Source organism: Monopterus albus, unplaced genomic scaffold (genome assembly GCF_001952655.1).
Source record: "Monopterus albus unplaced genomic scaffold, M_albus_1.0 scaffold52.1, whole genome shotgun sequence".
NCBI lineage: Eukaryota > Metazoa > Chordata > Actinopteri > Synbranchiformes > Synbranchidae > Monopterus > Monopterus albus.
Window position 1 is genome coordinate 2,047,246 of NW_018127932.1, and position 15,382 is coordinate 2,062,627.

Consider the following 15,382-nt stretch of genomic DNA (forward strand, 5'->3'; position numbering starts at 1 on the left):
GCTGAGCTGTTTGTCACAAGTCAGAATATACATCACACAGCACAAGGCAGTAACCACATGTGAGTGGGAGTTTTATTGTTGTTGTTTTTAATCATGAACATGGGCCTGAACCACAAAGTGAGATCATTAGGTTATCCTGCTATCTTTTGCCTTAACCCAGCTAGGCTTTTGCTGTATCACCAAGCTGGCTGTAATCTACTATGTGCTGCATGGTTGACTTAACTTTAGAGGAACAGCCCAACTATTGACTAATCAGATCACTGGAAACACACAGCCAGGTGTGTGTGAGGGTTAGGGTTAAACAAATACATTCCCAAATTAGATATCTTAAAGGATAATGGGAGGGTGGCTGTCCGCCAGCTGTAGCTGATGCAGCAGGACAGTGACTAAACATTGAAATAACTCACCTACAGACTGACTTCAGACAATGAAGGTCTACCTTCTGGAGTGACTCAGCCAGAGCCCAGACCTTAACTTAAACAATTATTAAATACAAGGGTTCATTCACTTCTTCCACCAGCTCTGTGAATGTTTAATGGGTATGTTCAATAAAGACAGAACATTTATACAGTAACTGTTTGTGTGGTATTAGTTGAAGCACATTATTGTCTAGACTTGTGACTTAAATGAAAATAAGACCAAATGTTATGACAAATGAATAGAGAAAAGCAGGTAAATTCAAAAAGTTCAGTCTGATATTCTTTAAAACTAAAAGAATAATTATGCTAACTAGCTAAGTTTTGCTATCAACATGCACAGCTTACTGCTGGGAATATGTTTTGCAGCACTGGAACACATCACACACAGCAGTCAATAGAGGAAGAGAATAGATTGGAGGTCTCTGACCACAATATCCTGAATACATCTCCTCTTGGCCCCACAGCAAACACAACACTGACTCATACCTATGTGTGGGTGAGACAGAAAGTAAGAACTTTAGAGAAAAAGTAACAGTAAGGAAAGTGCGCAACACCTGGTTCCATCTGTGTTTTGCACGGTAGGTAGTGGTAGTTTGATGGGGACAGGTGTTGACTGCAACCAAACCACTCAAAACCACAACATGCAAGCACACTGCAACCAAGTGCTTCTTTATGTAATCATGGCCCCAGTTTGACTGTTAGCATTATTAATATGTGAGACACCACATGTAGGCCTTCTGCTGGGACCTGATCCTGCCCTGGACCACATCAGCTGGGCAACTCAAGAACTTACCAACATGTCACTGATTTACATGAATGACAACACAGGAAACATTAGGTGTCTGTAAAAAACAAAACAGTTTCTTCATGTTAAACTTCTGGTTTCAGACTTCTGATAAGTGTATGGTGAGTCTTGTTGTTGGATTAGTTTGTTTTACAGTCAGAAACTTGCATCAACAAGTGACCTCTGCTTCTCATAAATGATAAAAACTAAACAAACAGTGATGTAATGTCATTGTTTGCTTCATCTGATACACTGTACATGGCTGTCCACTCGCCTTTAAACAACAAAAGTTTAAAACAGTTACTTCTCTCTTTCTATGCAGATGGAGGAATCCACCCTGTCAGACTGCTGCTCTGACTCATGTGCATGTGAGAGTGTGTGTGCACGCACAGAAGCCATTTAGCTGCAAGTGTAGTGTATGTGTGTGTGTTAATGAGTTGTGTGTGCCTCTGTGTGGAAGACATATAATTATCTGAGTATGTGTTTTTGCCAAGTTGTGGAAGGCACCGTACTTTCCATGTCTTTCAGATGAGCACATGTGCACACATGCGCGTGCACGCTGTGTTTTCATTCCTTGTGGGGACTTTACATTGATTTACATTAATTTCCTGTGGACTTATCCTAACCGTAACCATAACTTGCCTAACCCTGACCCTAAAATTCAGTGATTTTCCAGCCTCTGTTCTCCACAAGGATGGCCGAGTCCCCACAATGTGAGTGTGTTAACAGGTTTTGGTCCCCATAATGTAAGCAATACAAAGGCACACACACAAAATAGAGGACAAGGGAACAAAATAAGAGTCTGCATCAGACATAGCTGCTCAGATAAAGTAAAAAAAAACAACCTGTCCTCATTTCACCTAATTGAACTTTTACACCAGCAAAGTACAATGACCTGAACTGAACCAGGAGGCTGGTGATCCATACATAGATTTCATGAAAAACAAATAATTACTTTTCTGCGGTTTCTAACTATTTCTCACCAATATTTGGCTAAGAATACATTCTGAAAAGGCAATCTGAGGTCATGTACTTTATGCTTTATCATTTCTTTATGTAAAACAAACCTCTGTCTAGCAGTGTTCACACTCTAAAGGGCAGAACCACAGTTTTTCCATCTGGCCTATAAACACGTGTCCATACGTACACTGAAGTTGCTTGTTGTAATCATTCCTCCTGTTCACACTAGCCATTAAATGTGCTTCCAAGTTGGAAGTGATGGGTCAAAATCCACAGTCCTCGTTCTGTGTAAACATATATACAAAACCTAACCTCAAAATTCCCATGAGGCTTCAACAGAGTCTTACCAGTATCATCCAAAGTTACAGACAAACACATTATACAATAAATCAGTCATGCATGTTCATGTAAAAAGATGAAAATGTTTTATTTACAACAATTTAAAACATTTGAAAGACAATTAAAAACAGTATAATTACACATTTTTCAGTGTAGAACAGTATAAACAAAAATGAAACATGTTGCTACAGTTTCACTGGGTCTTCTGGAGTCATTGTTTCTGCACAGACTCCAACAGATGCATTTCTGTACAGCATTTTCAGCAAAGCACAACACATCAGTCTCTAAATTTTGCATCTTTTTAACCATTGCAATGAACAAACAAAGCCTTTGACTAACTGTCCCATTCTATGAATCCTAAAAGCTAAAAAAAAAAAGCACATCAGCAGCGCAGTTTGCCAAAGTGGTTCCAGCAGTGTTGATTCGAGTCAGTAAAACCCTGAATGTCACACAACCCTCTCTGTACTGTAACACCTACAAATGTTAGATGGTAGATCAACACATTTTCAGGTTTTCATATCAGTTTCAGAAGATGCCAATTTATCTTTTGGTTTCCACCCCTCAATGCTCTCGTTCTCCTCTCACACTCCTGCTCTAATACAGTACTTCAAAAATGAGGTTTTAGGTTTCACATGGCACAATATCAGAAATCAACATGCAATCACAGCGCTCTCGATGCCACAGCAGAGGAAAAGCAAAGCAAAGTAAAGCTGGTGCACAGGAAGACAAGCATGAGACATCTGAATTTCCAAAATGTCACTTATCTGAAAGCTTTAACCTTATTTTATGTTTATTTGGCTGGAAAGAATCAGAATGAGGAGGAAACACAACTGTAAACAGGAAGTAGTGTGATACCATGTGGTGAAAATTAAATGTGAATGGAATGACACACGAAGTTTTAGTTTTAGGTCATGTTTTACACTTTGAACAGTGAATGAATGACACATAAACCAAAGCAGCTTTACCCACGTGTGGGTTTAAAAACCTTTGCTGCTGGGGCTAAAGCACAGTTTTAATGAAGGGGGGACACATTTATACAATTTGTAAAACTATCTTAAGACTTTTATAGCCCTGGCAACATGGCCAGTCAGACTTTGGCCAAGCCAAGGTTATATATGTGTACTTGAATGTCTAATCCATTGTTTACAACTGGCAACGTCATGATTTGTGTCTTCAGCACATGATTTTTATGAGACTGCTTTCACATCAGAAGTGGAATAAGTGTGACAGATTTCTACATCTGTACAAAAAGCCAGTTCTTCTGTTGACTTTATCCACTGAAGCTAATCGCCCATGTCTTCAACTTTTTAAACCATGCATGCAGTGACAAATGTCAGCAAGTTGTAGCTACTCAGCAGACAGCCTGACTCTAATCCATCACCTCAAAGGAGGAAGTTTGAAAATGAAACTGAGAGGCTGAAAAGCTGATTTTACACCATTCAACAATGAGATTACACAGCCCTGCTGAAATCTGAGTTTAGAGATGATGAAAGCCAGTATCCCACCTAATCTGTGATGCATTCGTGTTGACACAACTGTGCAAACATCCAAGTGCAGCTCAAAATCAGACTCCACTGAATTTGGTTATTGATTGTGTTACAACAAATGTCTGCTGTTCTCATCTGGATAATCTCCTGGGGAGAGAAACTGAGTTTAGAAGGTTAAATCAACACATGTAACACACTAAACAGCATAGTATCTGTAATGCTGCTGACAGATCAACTTCCACTGGAAAGTAAAGGTTTGAATGTGATCCCTGAAAATGTTTTTTTTTTTCAGATCTTAGTCAAACCACTTTAAAGTACTTTTCTGACACTGATTGACATTATCCAGCATAAAACAAATTGGATTTCCTTTTATATTCCAGCTGGTGACCAAAACAACACGCAGTATGGCAGAGAATTAGGTAACATTTCATTTTTACTATCTGAAACAAGTCAAAAAAACAAATTTTCTACAAATCTCTTTGGTCAATATTAATGCTGCATCCCTTAAGATACAATGTTTGATGTTTACTACTGTGTAGCTCAGCAGGTAGAACACAGCAAATCCAGTCTTTGTTATGGTCTCATCCATTGCTCTGAAGTAGTCCTGGAGGAAGATGACTGTGAACTGCTCCCATTCAAAGGCAAGATTTATGCTTTATCTCAAGTGTTTTCAGACAGTATGTTTTGATTTTTTTTTAAGAAATAAGGTTTCAGGGATGAGGATTACCTGGGTTGTTTGAAAACTGTACATCTGGTTTACTTCCCCACCTCTGATGAAGGGTTGTGCTAACCCCTCAGCATCACTCATGCTCAGCATGTCTGCACACTTGGCACAGTAAGGCCCTTGGTTCAAATATTTTCTTGCATAATTCTTTGCTCACCACTGTATTTTTAAAAATGATGGTTCAGTGTTAATAAAAAAACAAAACAAAACAAAAAAAAACCTGAATTTTACACTCAATTGTCCAGGTATTTGTGCATAAAAGAACAGACATTTCATATGGCATAAAAAGGTTTTCACACTTTTACAAGCGTTTATCTCCTCATCCTGCCCGCTCTCAAAACCCAAAACCTAAAAAAAAACAAATAATGATGGCCAGAACTGATATGTTTTAATGAGCTTAAAGAGTTCAAAGATAAGCAAGAGAAGCCTGTATCACCACTGTTTACAGTTACCAGTTAGCTAAGCACTCAGTGACCAACCCCTCTTTGACTGCGCATTGTTCAGTGTTTGGTTTCTTTCCAGAAATCTCTTTACGAGAGTGTTTCATGACCTGGCAGGCATGAGGAGATTTGGCTGGGGCTGAACCACTGCTCTAATAAATGCATAACATGACCTTGTCAACAATTCAACACTTGCCAAGTACATTCAGTGTGGCTTAAGGAAAACCAGAGGCTGAAACAAATAACGGTGGAAGACAATATTGTTTGATCAACTATTGTAGAAAAAAACAAGCTTTGAACAGGTGAAAAATGAGTAAACAAGACAGCAGAAATCATACTGTCTAATGATTTAAATCTGACATGATTTCATTATTAATTTTGTTCATCATATTGCTTTTTGGGGTTTTACTGTCCTACAGTCACTGGACAACTCAGTAACAAGTCATGTGCCTAGTGGATCTAGTGGTTACAGAAACACACAGGCTTTTCTGTGGCGAGGAAGGCTGGTATCACTTACTCGAAGGCTGCTACAGTATCATCTTACTAGTATCAATGGGCCACATTTTTTTATGTAAAACTGAACAATACAGAGGGTAAAATCTGTCTGGGCATGTTCAGTTTATACATTAACAGGCCACACTGTCTATTGTGCACCAATTGATGTTTAATAAGTTGTAAAGTACTCTAGGAAAACATTAATGCTGCCATCTTCCAACACTAGAAATTTCAATATGGATGTCTACAAAACTACAATTCAAAGTAATGTGTTCTCAATTTATTAAAATGCAAAGTACCTTTGAAATGATAATAATTCAGATTACCTGATTACATATTTGACAAATGGTAACGGGAGCAACTGTAGCTAAAGCCTGACCTGGATTTTTGAAATATGACACACAATCCTAAATGGACACTTCAGGGCGTTCCTGAAAAAGAGAGGTGGCCTCTCAGTGGACCTGCCCTGACTAAATAAACATTTAAAAAGTGATGATCTCTTAAAGCTTCAATATGCAACTTCTGGAAATCAACTAGCACTACGCTTTGCCCAGTCCTTCTTAGCTAATGGAGGAAGTTGCAGTTTGAGCACGTGAGCCAACCATGGTGACGTCTTCCAGCCGCTAATACTAGCTTCAATCCCCAGTACAAGAGGAGTAGTAGACCAGATGTGCGTTCACGTATTGACTGACAGCCATGAGCTCCCGCCCTAGATCCTGACGGTCTGAGGGCAAAGTTCACTACAAAATTTTAGAAGGGAATATCTCTGCACTACTGCCAGGCTGTTTAATGAGTCTGGGTCACGAAAGCTTCTGAGAGCGCGTCTCCACATTAAGAGCATATTTTCACTAAAACATATTATATTAAAAGTACATCCTGTAGCTTTAAGTCAAAACCTTTGTCATTTAGTACTCAAATGATCAGGACACAGTTCATTTCTGTGGCTAAAAATGCTGGTGTAGTCAACTCTAATTTACAGTGCAGACACACTGTAAGCAGGCGTAAATTTCATGGTAACAAAATGTTCAGTAGCACAGCAGTTTGACAACTCTGAGATTAAAATCTTGGGTAAAATTCTGACCCAGTTGGTCATGGGTCTGACGTGTGCTAGATCCTAATGTGATGGGAGTGCAAGATCATTTTTCCTTTCCTGAAGCATTCATAGGGAAAATATAAGGGGACATTTTAAGGACCCACCAGACCCATGTGTTTTAACAACCCTGGGTCCACAGAGTTGATCACCCAGGGAACTTGTAATATCTGTAGAAAAGTAAACAGGAAACTGTACAAGGCACATTTGAATTTCCACAGGCATCATTTTGCAAAGAGGCATATTTAGGTGGCATGACTGCCTCAGCGCTGGACAGGACAGTGCAAAAGCTCAGCTCTTTGGTAGCATCCAAAGAGGCCTTGAAGAAAAAACACAGGTGCAAAAACTAGACATTTTAGAGTTTCTTAAACATGTTAAAACAAAAACAAAATGAAAACAATCCAAATCCAAAGTCTCCTTCCTAATTTGGAAAAAGAAGGAGGGAGAGTAAAAATTAGATCCCCAAAAACAAAAAGAAGATTCTGACAGATCCAATATTATATACATTATGAAAATAAAACGCTACGTCTGCTGGGTTTTCCAAAGGCTAAACCTGAGAGTTGTCCTGGCTGTTTATACTGCCTTGCAAGATTATCTGACCAATCACAAGGACCAGGATGCCCACGCAGAGCACGATGGTGAGTTCCTGGTGGATACGCGGCACAACCCGTCTACGTCTGTCTGCCAACTCCTGGAACAGAAAGGACAAAAAGGTGTTGCTGTATTAATGAGAAAAATATTTAATATTCACTAAACTAAATGAAAAGTCAGTTTTTAAGTGAAACAATAAAGTAGTCTGACAGGAATAGTCCAGCAGTAATGATGCAGTGAGGTAGATGAGTTAAGACAATCAACTATATACTGATCAGTTGATTGACCGGTAAAATTCAGGTAACCTAGATTTAAAGGTGAGCTGCATAAAGACAATGTACTGACAGACTATGTTGCTGGACTAAATAAACCCACAGGTACAATGGTGTTTGGAGTTTCCCATAAGGAAGGAAGAGTTGGTCTCTGATTATGCATCATTACACAACAGCAGGAAATCCTTAAAACACATGGTATGAATAGAGGAAAATGAACAATAATGCAAGTTTTTTTTGCATAAACTTGACCATAAGCTGATTATTTTATGCAAATCATATGTGAGAACATAATTTCCAAGTCAGGATGGTTTTCTCTCATGTCACAAATTTTTCTGTGTGGTGTGATGGATCTACATCAGATGTTCAGGTAAACACCCTGGTGTTACAGAGGGATCCCTCGATGATTTAAAATCAAAGCCACACACACACACACACACAGCATGTTTACATCCACAGGAACCAGTAGTCCTCAACATCCTGCCACAACTCTCTATTACTCGCTCCATCTCCAGGTGTGAATTCTATATGTCACGGTGTGCATGAGTGCATATATACAAATACACTGAAGTGCTTGAGTCTAAAGCGGAAATGCTTACACTTTGGAAATCTCCCTTTATAACCAGAGAAGACATTTTGCAACTAACTAACCTTAACCCCGACTCCAAGCTGAGTAAACAGAGATTTCTGTGTAACTTGGAGTGCCACTTTCTAAATGAACCAAATGCTTCGTAAGCTACATATTGAACCCTGAATAATGTATTGTTCAAGGACAAATCGATATGACTTTGTTGAAGGTTCCTTCTCTGAATCCTGATGACAGGTTTATCATACGGCCTGTTGAACAGCCAATGAGAGATGAGTTGACAGAAAACTGAGTTTGGCTCTAACACAGTCATCAAACCCCGACTAGCCGGTGCTGTGCTTTTGGTTAGAACTAACAGTTCCTTCACACAGTATGCCTCAACTGTCAATCTTGTCTCTGGCCGTTTCCATTTCTTTGCAGTCATTCCGGCACACTTGGCATGTTGTTGACTGAAACAGGTGTTTCCATTTTCTGTTTTCTGCCCCTGCTCTAAACAGCCCTGCGCTTTGGCTTTGGTCCATCTCCAGCAGCAGCAGCGGCAGCTTTTTGCTGATAAGAGATCTGCCCAGCTGACAGGAATGAGCACACATTTTCTTTGGGTGGACGCACATCAGGAAGCTGGGCCCGGAAGAAAACACTCTCTAGAAACAACAATGTTCCTGTTGCTAAAAAAAGACGGAAAGCTGGATGCTGATCTTTACAATGAATGACTTACAAAAGTATCTTCATTTGCCACCCGGCTCGTTATAGTAAGGGAATAGCTACTTAGTGCATACCCCTCTAAACTCAAACAAAAGAAAACACACTGATTCTGTGAATAATCAGATTACTACACACCAATAAACCCTTTCAACAGCAGCAGGGGAAAACCAGAAAAGATTCTGCTGATATTTCAAGGCCTTTTACAAGTTACATACTGTACTATATTTTCCCTATTAACTCCATTTCACACCTATGTTAGGAATAAAACATAGGATTCACTGAGAACTCTTCTTATTTAATGAATGAACTTGTGGTTAAAGCACAACAACAGCCCCTTAGTGGCCAACAGTAGAAGACTAGCTTTCAGGTATGAAATCTTGGAGCTGCTTAAAAATTTCATCCTTAGCCACAATTATACAGATAAGTAAAGTCTGAAAATATGTTAAAGCACAAGAGCAGGAATCAGTTTTTCTGCTGGGAGATGGATGTTTTATCATGAACCTCTTCAAGTACAGCCCAGCTGGATGGACTGTACAATACCTTCCAGACACTGACTGGCACAGAACAAGCCTTTATCCCCAAGTCGAGGCTGTTCTCAGAAGAAAGGGATCTTTTACAGATGAGAGCAAGAGAGGAATGCCAAAACTGGTTTGGTTCAAAAGATGAGCCAAAACCACAAAAACCTCTAGTGACAGAGGAGGAAACAGCTGAGGGGGGCAGTTGTAGCTCAGGAAGTAGAGCAGGTCATCTCCTAACCAAAAGGCTGGTGATTCAGTTTCCGGCTTCTTCAGTCCACATGTCAAAGTGTCCTTGAGCAAGACAATGAAACCCAAGTTGCTCCCGGTAATATCACAGGTGTGCGTGTGAATGGGAAGTGGTGTGAAAGCATTGTGTGTGCTGCAATGCATAGAAAAGTGCTATACAAGTATAAGACTGTTGCCATGTGGCGAGCCACAGTCTGCTTCTGACTCAGACCAAGTCAAACAAACATGACCAAAGAGCTGCCAGAACACTGATCGGAGCGAGACGTGAGCCTGAGTTACTTCACAGAACTAGTCTGACAAGTTTTACCCAGACTCATAAAGAAAGAACTCCATTGTAGAGGAGGCAGAAAGTCTCTGTACATCCACAGCGCTTGAAATCCAGAATGCAAGATGTGTTTTGAACTCATGCTCACACACAGACTTAAACACTACAGGCATCCATTAAGACTCAGAAGCTGCCCAGTGGTATGACCTGACGAAGGCAGTAAGGGTACAAATTTATGCAAATGTCCTATGACAGAAGCAACAACCAGAAGACAACCAATTGCTTTTGTTTTGATATTTGCTAGGATTCATTTGTATCGTATATCTTTGGCCAGTTCAGTCATGACTGTCATTAGACACGCTACAAGTCGGTCGGTTCCCTACTAAAAAATATGTCTCTGTTGGATGGAATGCTGTGAAATTTGCTTCAGACATTCATGTTACCCCCAGGATCAACTGTAATAACTTTGGTTATTGCTTAATTTTTCATCTCACACCAACATCAGGCTAGCATTTCAATGTGTTCATCTAGAAAACACACGATATATGATACTGTTTTCTTCTTTTATGGGATTTTTGCCCAGTGGTCACCAATTTATGAACTTTGAGGAGACACCAGTGAAAGTGTCTCAGCAAACACTCATTCCTCTGCAGTGAAAACTGAACCTTGAATGTCATCAGGGGATTGTTGTGTTTGGCAGTGAAGTGAAAAGCAAACGCTCCAAACACTGATTTTTTGGCGGGAATATGGTTTCATTTCCACAACCTGCAATACTGCCATTATCATTAATGAAGACTGCTGTGGGCGTAGAAGCTCATGCGAACACCCACTAATTCAGCTTCCCTTTTCATTTAGCAGCAGATGGTTTGTTGTCTGACATCACACAAGGTATAATGCTGCAGTGGAAGTAAAAACAATTTTAATGCAGATTTATTTTTTCAGTTTGCAGTTTCTGGTCTTTAGTGATGGAATTATACTTTCTTGTTGTGGAAACAGCCATTATTTTTTATCAATGTTAATTTACTTGGAGCAGCATTTATCATATTGCACATTAGAAACTTGTCAATTCTCAAAATCAGACACAAGGACAAACACAAGGTTTGTGGTTTTTAAGTGAGAGTTTCTTACCTCTGATCTGACTAATCAAAATGATCTGCAGTTTACAGAGTGAGGGAAGGGACCACAATGGCAGGTTTATGAGTCTCAAGACAAGACTGTTATGTTCAATTTGTTGATCTAATGGTGCAAAAAGCATGCATCTGACCAACATCTGTATAAAATGCATCTCAAGAGGTGCCATTCTGTCACAGGGCTGACAGTTAAAGACAGACAACCGCACACTCACACACACTCCTAGGGGCAATTTAGAGTCACCAGTCAACCTAAGCTGCATGTCTTTGGACTGTGGGAGGAAGCTGGAGTACCCAGAGAGAACCCGCACAGGCACAGGGAGAACATGTAAACTCCACACAGAAAGGCCCCGGGTCAGCCAGGGCTCGAACCCGGAAGCTTCTTACAAATTAACATGCTGTATCTTATGTAACTCAAACACAAACAATAATAAGGTTACAGTAAAGCAGGTTTTCCGGAAAAAAAAATTGCCTACGATTACACACCACACCACGTAGACACTAGGGCTGGTTTGTCATTTGGGTGATTGGCCGTATTTCACAGTCAGGATGAGAAGCATTACTCCACTGCAATCAGAAGCAGTTGTACTCCTCAGCTGACAAACTGCAGGCTGAGAGTGTGACATGAAGCCAAAACCAGTTTCGCTAAACATTCTTGATTTTCAACCTTATAGAGTACCTCAGGATTACAGAAAAGGGAATATACACTGGTAATCTGCTAATAGGTTCCTTATTTGATCTCTTACCTTAAATAACCCCTTCCCATCATCTGATGCCACAAATCATTTTCCTGCTGTCACTGCAACTTCTAACAGTTCAGCTGTGTAGTTCAGCAGTTTGGTTCACACACATGCAGGCACCTTGATGTGTGGTTCACACTTTCACATACACACAATAGTGTTAATGTGATGGAATGAACAAAGCAAGAAACAAACAAAAAAGCTAAACTTGCACAAAACTAAAGAAGAACCAAGCTGTCAACCAATAAACTCACTAGGTAAGGTGGCAACCGGAACACTCACCAGTCATTAAGTCAGTGCATGTAACCAGATAGGAGTGACCCTGCCTGCAGCCCAGTTACTACAGATTGTGTTTTAATACTTCTGTCTGCATTTCAGACAGCCATTAGTTTCCATTCATTTGAGCTGAAACCTGACATACACCAGGGTTGTGAATCCATCACAATAAACGTCATCTCCCCTTTTTTTTAGTGGTTATAATATTGTTGCATTTTAATGTACCACTTTTCTAAGTCTTCCAGGATGATGAATTCAAATGTTAATTGAGGCTGAAGCTCCAGCATCTGAGTTTTGCATTCATGTGCTCCAGTAGTAAACCATGGTGAACAGTAAATCAAGCCCAGAGGACAAACATTGGTAGTTAAATTTGGCAGCTTTGTGCATTAAGCTAGGTTCAACGTAGGTGTCTTTCACATCTGCTTTTGGTAGCAACATCTTGAAAACTTAATTTGTGAGTTTAGCAGCAACGACAATGAACAAAAGCACAGAACAAATAGATGAAATGTTCAATGTGATGAATTTCTTATCTCAAATTTAAAGAACGGGACCTTGCTGCAAACAAGATGGCAGACTAAACCAAGATTTGTGCACTGTCAGCCTCAGCCAAAAGTTGTCTTCTTTTTACTGCTGCTGAGTTACATTTAGGGTTAAAGTTAACTTCTGGGCTACAACCAGTTTTTCAACCAGTGTCTGCAGGTCAGTTTGCACTGAAATGAATGGAAACCAATGGCTGGAACCTGGAAGAGAGGGAGTCTGTGTATTTAAAATGGACATGTAGTTGAAAGCATTCAAAATTATAATGAAAATATAAACACGAGCCAAAAGACACACAAAATAAGACCAAAAGTTACGTCTTTTCCAGCAATGACATCTCAGCATCCAACTGGGTCAAACAGGACAACTTATGCACAGACACGTTTCAAAGTTGTCATCTTGCTTTCTGGCACTTCTTCTTCTTCACTCTTTCTTTTCACAGTGGAAACACTGAGTCAGCCTGGTCCAAAAAGCTCATGTGATTTTGTTTGGGAACCACAGCTTACTATGCTGCCTCTTAAAAATAGCTCTCTAAACAAGGCTGCACTTGCAAGCACACTCACACACACACACACACACACACACGGACGCAATGCAGACTGAGGCTTTGTTATTATCTCTGTCCTTCTCACTCTGACCACCTCTCTGCAAACCTTCCCAAACAGTACAATTTCCAAGTTGGAACCTTTAAAATGTTTTTCAGGGGATCCTTTTTTGTTAAGATGTGTACAAAAATACGCAGTCTCACATATCTGTACATGTAAACATCTTGTCTGCACACTGTCCCTTACATGCAAATCCACTGAACACATCAACACAGTTTCATTAGCTGCATTACTACTGATCTCATTTGTCTTTTCCCACAAATATTTGTACTGTTGACAAGTTTTATGTTTGATTCTGGCACAAAACATAGTTGGTGTGTCCATCTCTGTCAATGGCCGTCACCCCTCTCTGCTCAATGTCCGTTAAAAATGACTGTACCCTTAAGTTTTGCACTGTGTCATGTGTTAAAGTGAAGGAAATCCCTCCACCTGGGCAGGAAAGAATAACATGGAGGATGAGAGCAGGTTGTAGTATGACAATGAAACAATTACAGTCTCAGCTAATGATTACATTCATTTTAATCTGCTGATTATTTTCTTGATTCATCAATGAACAGTTTCATCTATAAAACTGTTAAGTTTCATCTCACATGCTGATCACGTGCAGTCGGCGCTCACTGTAGCAACAGGGAGTCGCCAGCACACTCAGAAAGGAGACTGATGCTGAAATAAAAACTTCCCTCACTTAGTGAATACTGGCTCTAGTGTCTTTAAACAAGGCATCAAATATCCTGCTGCTCCAGTAGGTAACAGCAGATCTCTGCACCTTAATGGTGTTTAAATCTCTTAGCAATCTAGAACAATCCTTCATCTAGCAGGTTGTAACCAGTCCTGTGATTCACTGATGGATGCAACAATGCATTCTTAACTACTATGGTTAAACAAGGGTTAATATCCTGGGTGTTTTTCTCCTGCTCTGTCTTTCATGCACACTTGAAAACACGTAAACAAAAACACGAGCAGCTAGTCGGTGACACCCGACTGCTCCTCTGATTTATTTCTATCTTCAGGACAAAGGGTTTTACCTCTTACTGAAAGATGACAGAGTGTGTGTGTTGGAGTCTGAGTGTGTGTTTAAGTGTGTGTTTGTTTCAGTGCTTGTGAAAGTGTATGTGTGTGTGTGTTTTGGCAAGATAATTATACCTTGTGCTTTACTCCCTGAGAGTTCTTTAACCACAGGGCTGAGCCATAATGAATCTACACTGTCACGGACACTAGACTTTCCCACACATACACACACACACACACACGATACCAAGCACGCTTAGAGATGTTTGAAAACAAACACGCACACATAATCACGCACATATTGTGTAAATGTTTAACTGGGGGGTTGGGGAGGCTGGATTAAATGAGGACAAAGGAGAGTGAGCTAGTGAGAGAGAGAGGGAGACTACTGAAAAACAAATAATTACTCAAACACTATATCAGTGAACTGGGGATAACACATCCACTGTGCATACAGTTTGTATGTCAAAGTATTTTTAAGATGTGCTTTGCTAATTTCTCAGACGGTAAACTGAACTGAACTTAGAGGAAACACTGGTGTGTTTGTGTGAGTGTGTTCTCAGGTGATGTGAGTCACTTTACAGCCTGCAGTGATGTAGCTCTGCCTCTTGGCCGACGCCTTCAGGCAGTGACGCTCAACAAAGCTCTTCTGTCAACAGTGGCACCACTGTGGCAGCTCAGTACTCAACAGTAACATAATGATAAATTAAAAAGTGTGAAAACTTGTCAGTGTGTGTTTGACTGTCCCCCTGAGCCTGATGATAAATTCAGTGATTAATTCGGTGCAGCACGTTAACGTTGCACAATACTATATATTCTTGTCCAACTTTTCTCTAGGCCTGTAGTTACTAGATTCAAAGTTCTGGGATGTCCAAATTATTTCAGCTCAACCTGAAGGGAATGTAAATGTGTTTGGAAAAAAATTGAAGGTAATACATCAAATAGTTGTTGACGCATGTCACCTGAAAACACAAATGTTAGGGTCATGGTGGTGGTAGAGTAGCTTTCTGACAGACAGGAAGTAGCAGGTGAGGCTGGGGAAAACCACATCCAGCACCTGGACAATAAGCACAGGCGCCCCCCAGGGATGTGTGCTCTCCCCTCTGCTGTTTTCACTCTACACCAACGACTGCATCTTGAAGGACCCCTCTGTCAAGCTCCTAAAGTT

General features: G+C 40.2%; 1 protein-coding gene across 2 annotated transcripts in view; it reads right to left on the reverse strand.

Moving 5' to 3' along the window:
- Positions 1-5,079: 5,079 nt before the first annotated feature.
- The window catches only part of bcl2l11 (BCL2 like 11), a 28,972-nt gene continuing 18,669 nt past the window's right edge, over positions 5,080-15,382 (reverse strand). For both annotated transcript variants that reach the window (XM_020601665.1, XM_020601664.1), the window contains exon 4: positions 5,080-7,429. In XM_020601665.1, coding sequence (XP_020457321.1) covers positions 7,286-7,429 — 144 coding nt within the window. In that variant the 3' untranslated portion in view covers positions 5,080-7,285. The remainder of the gene's footprint in view (positions 7,430-15,382) is intronic.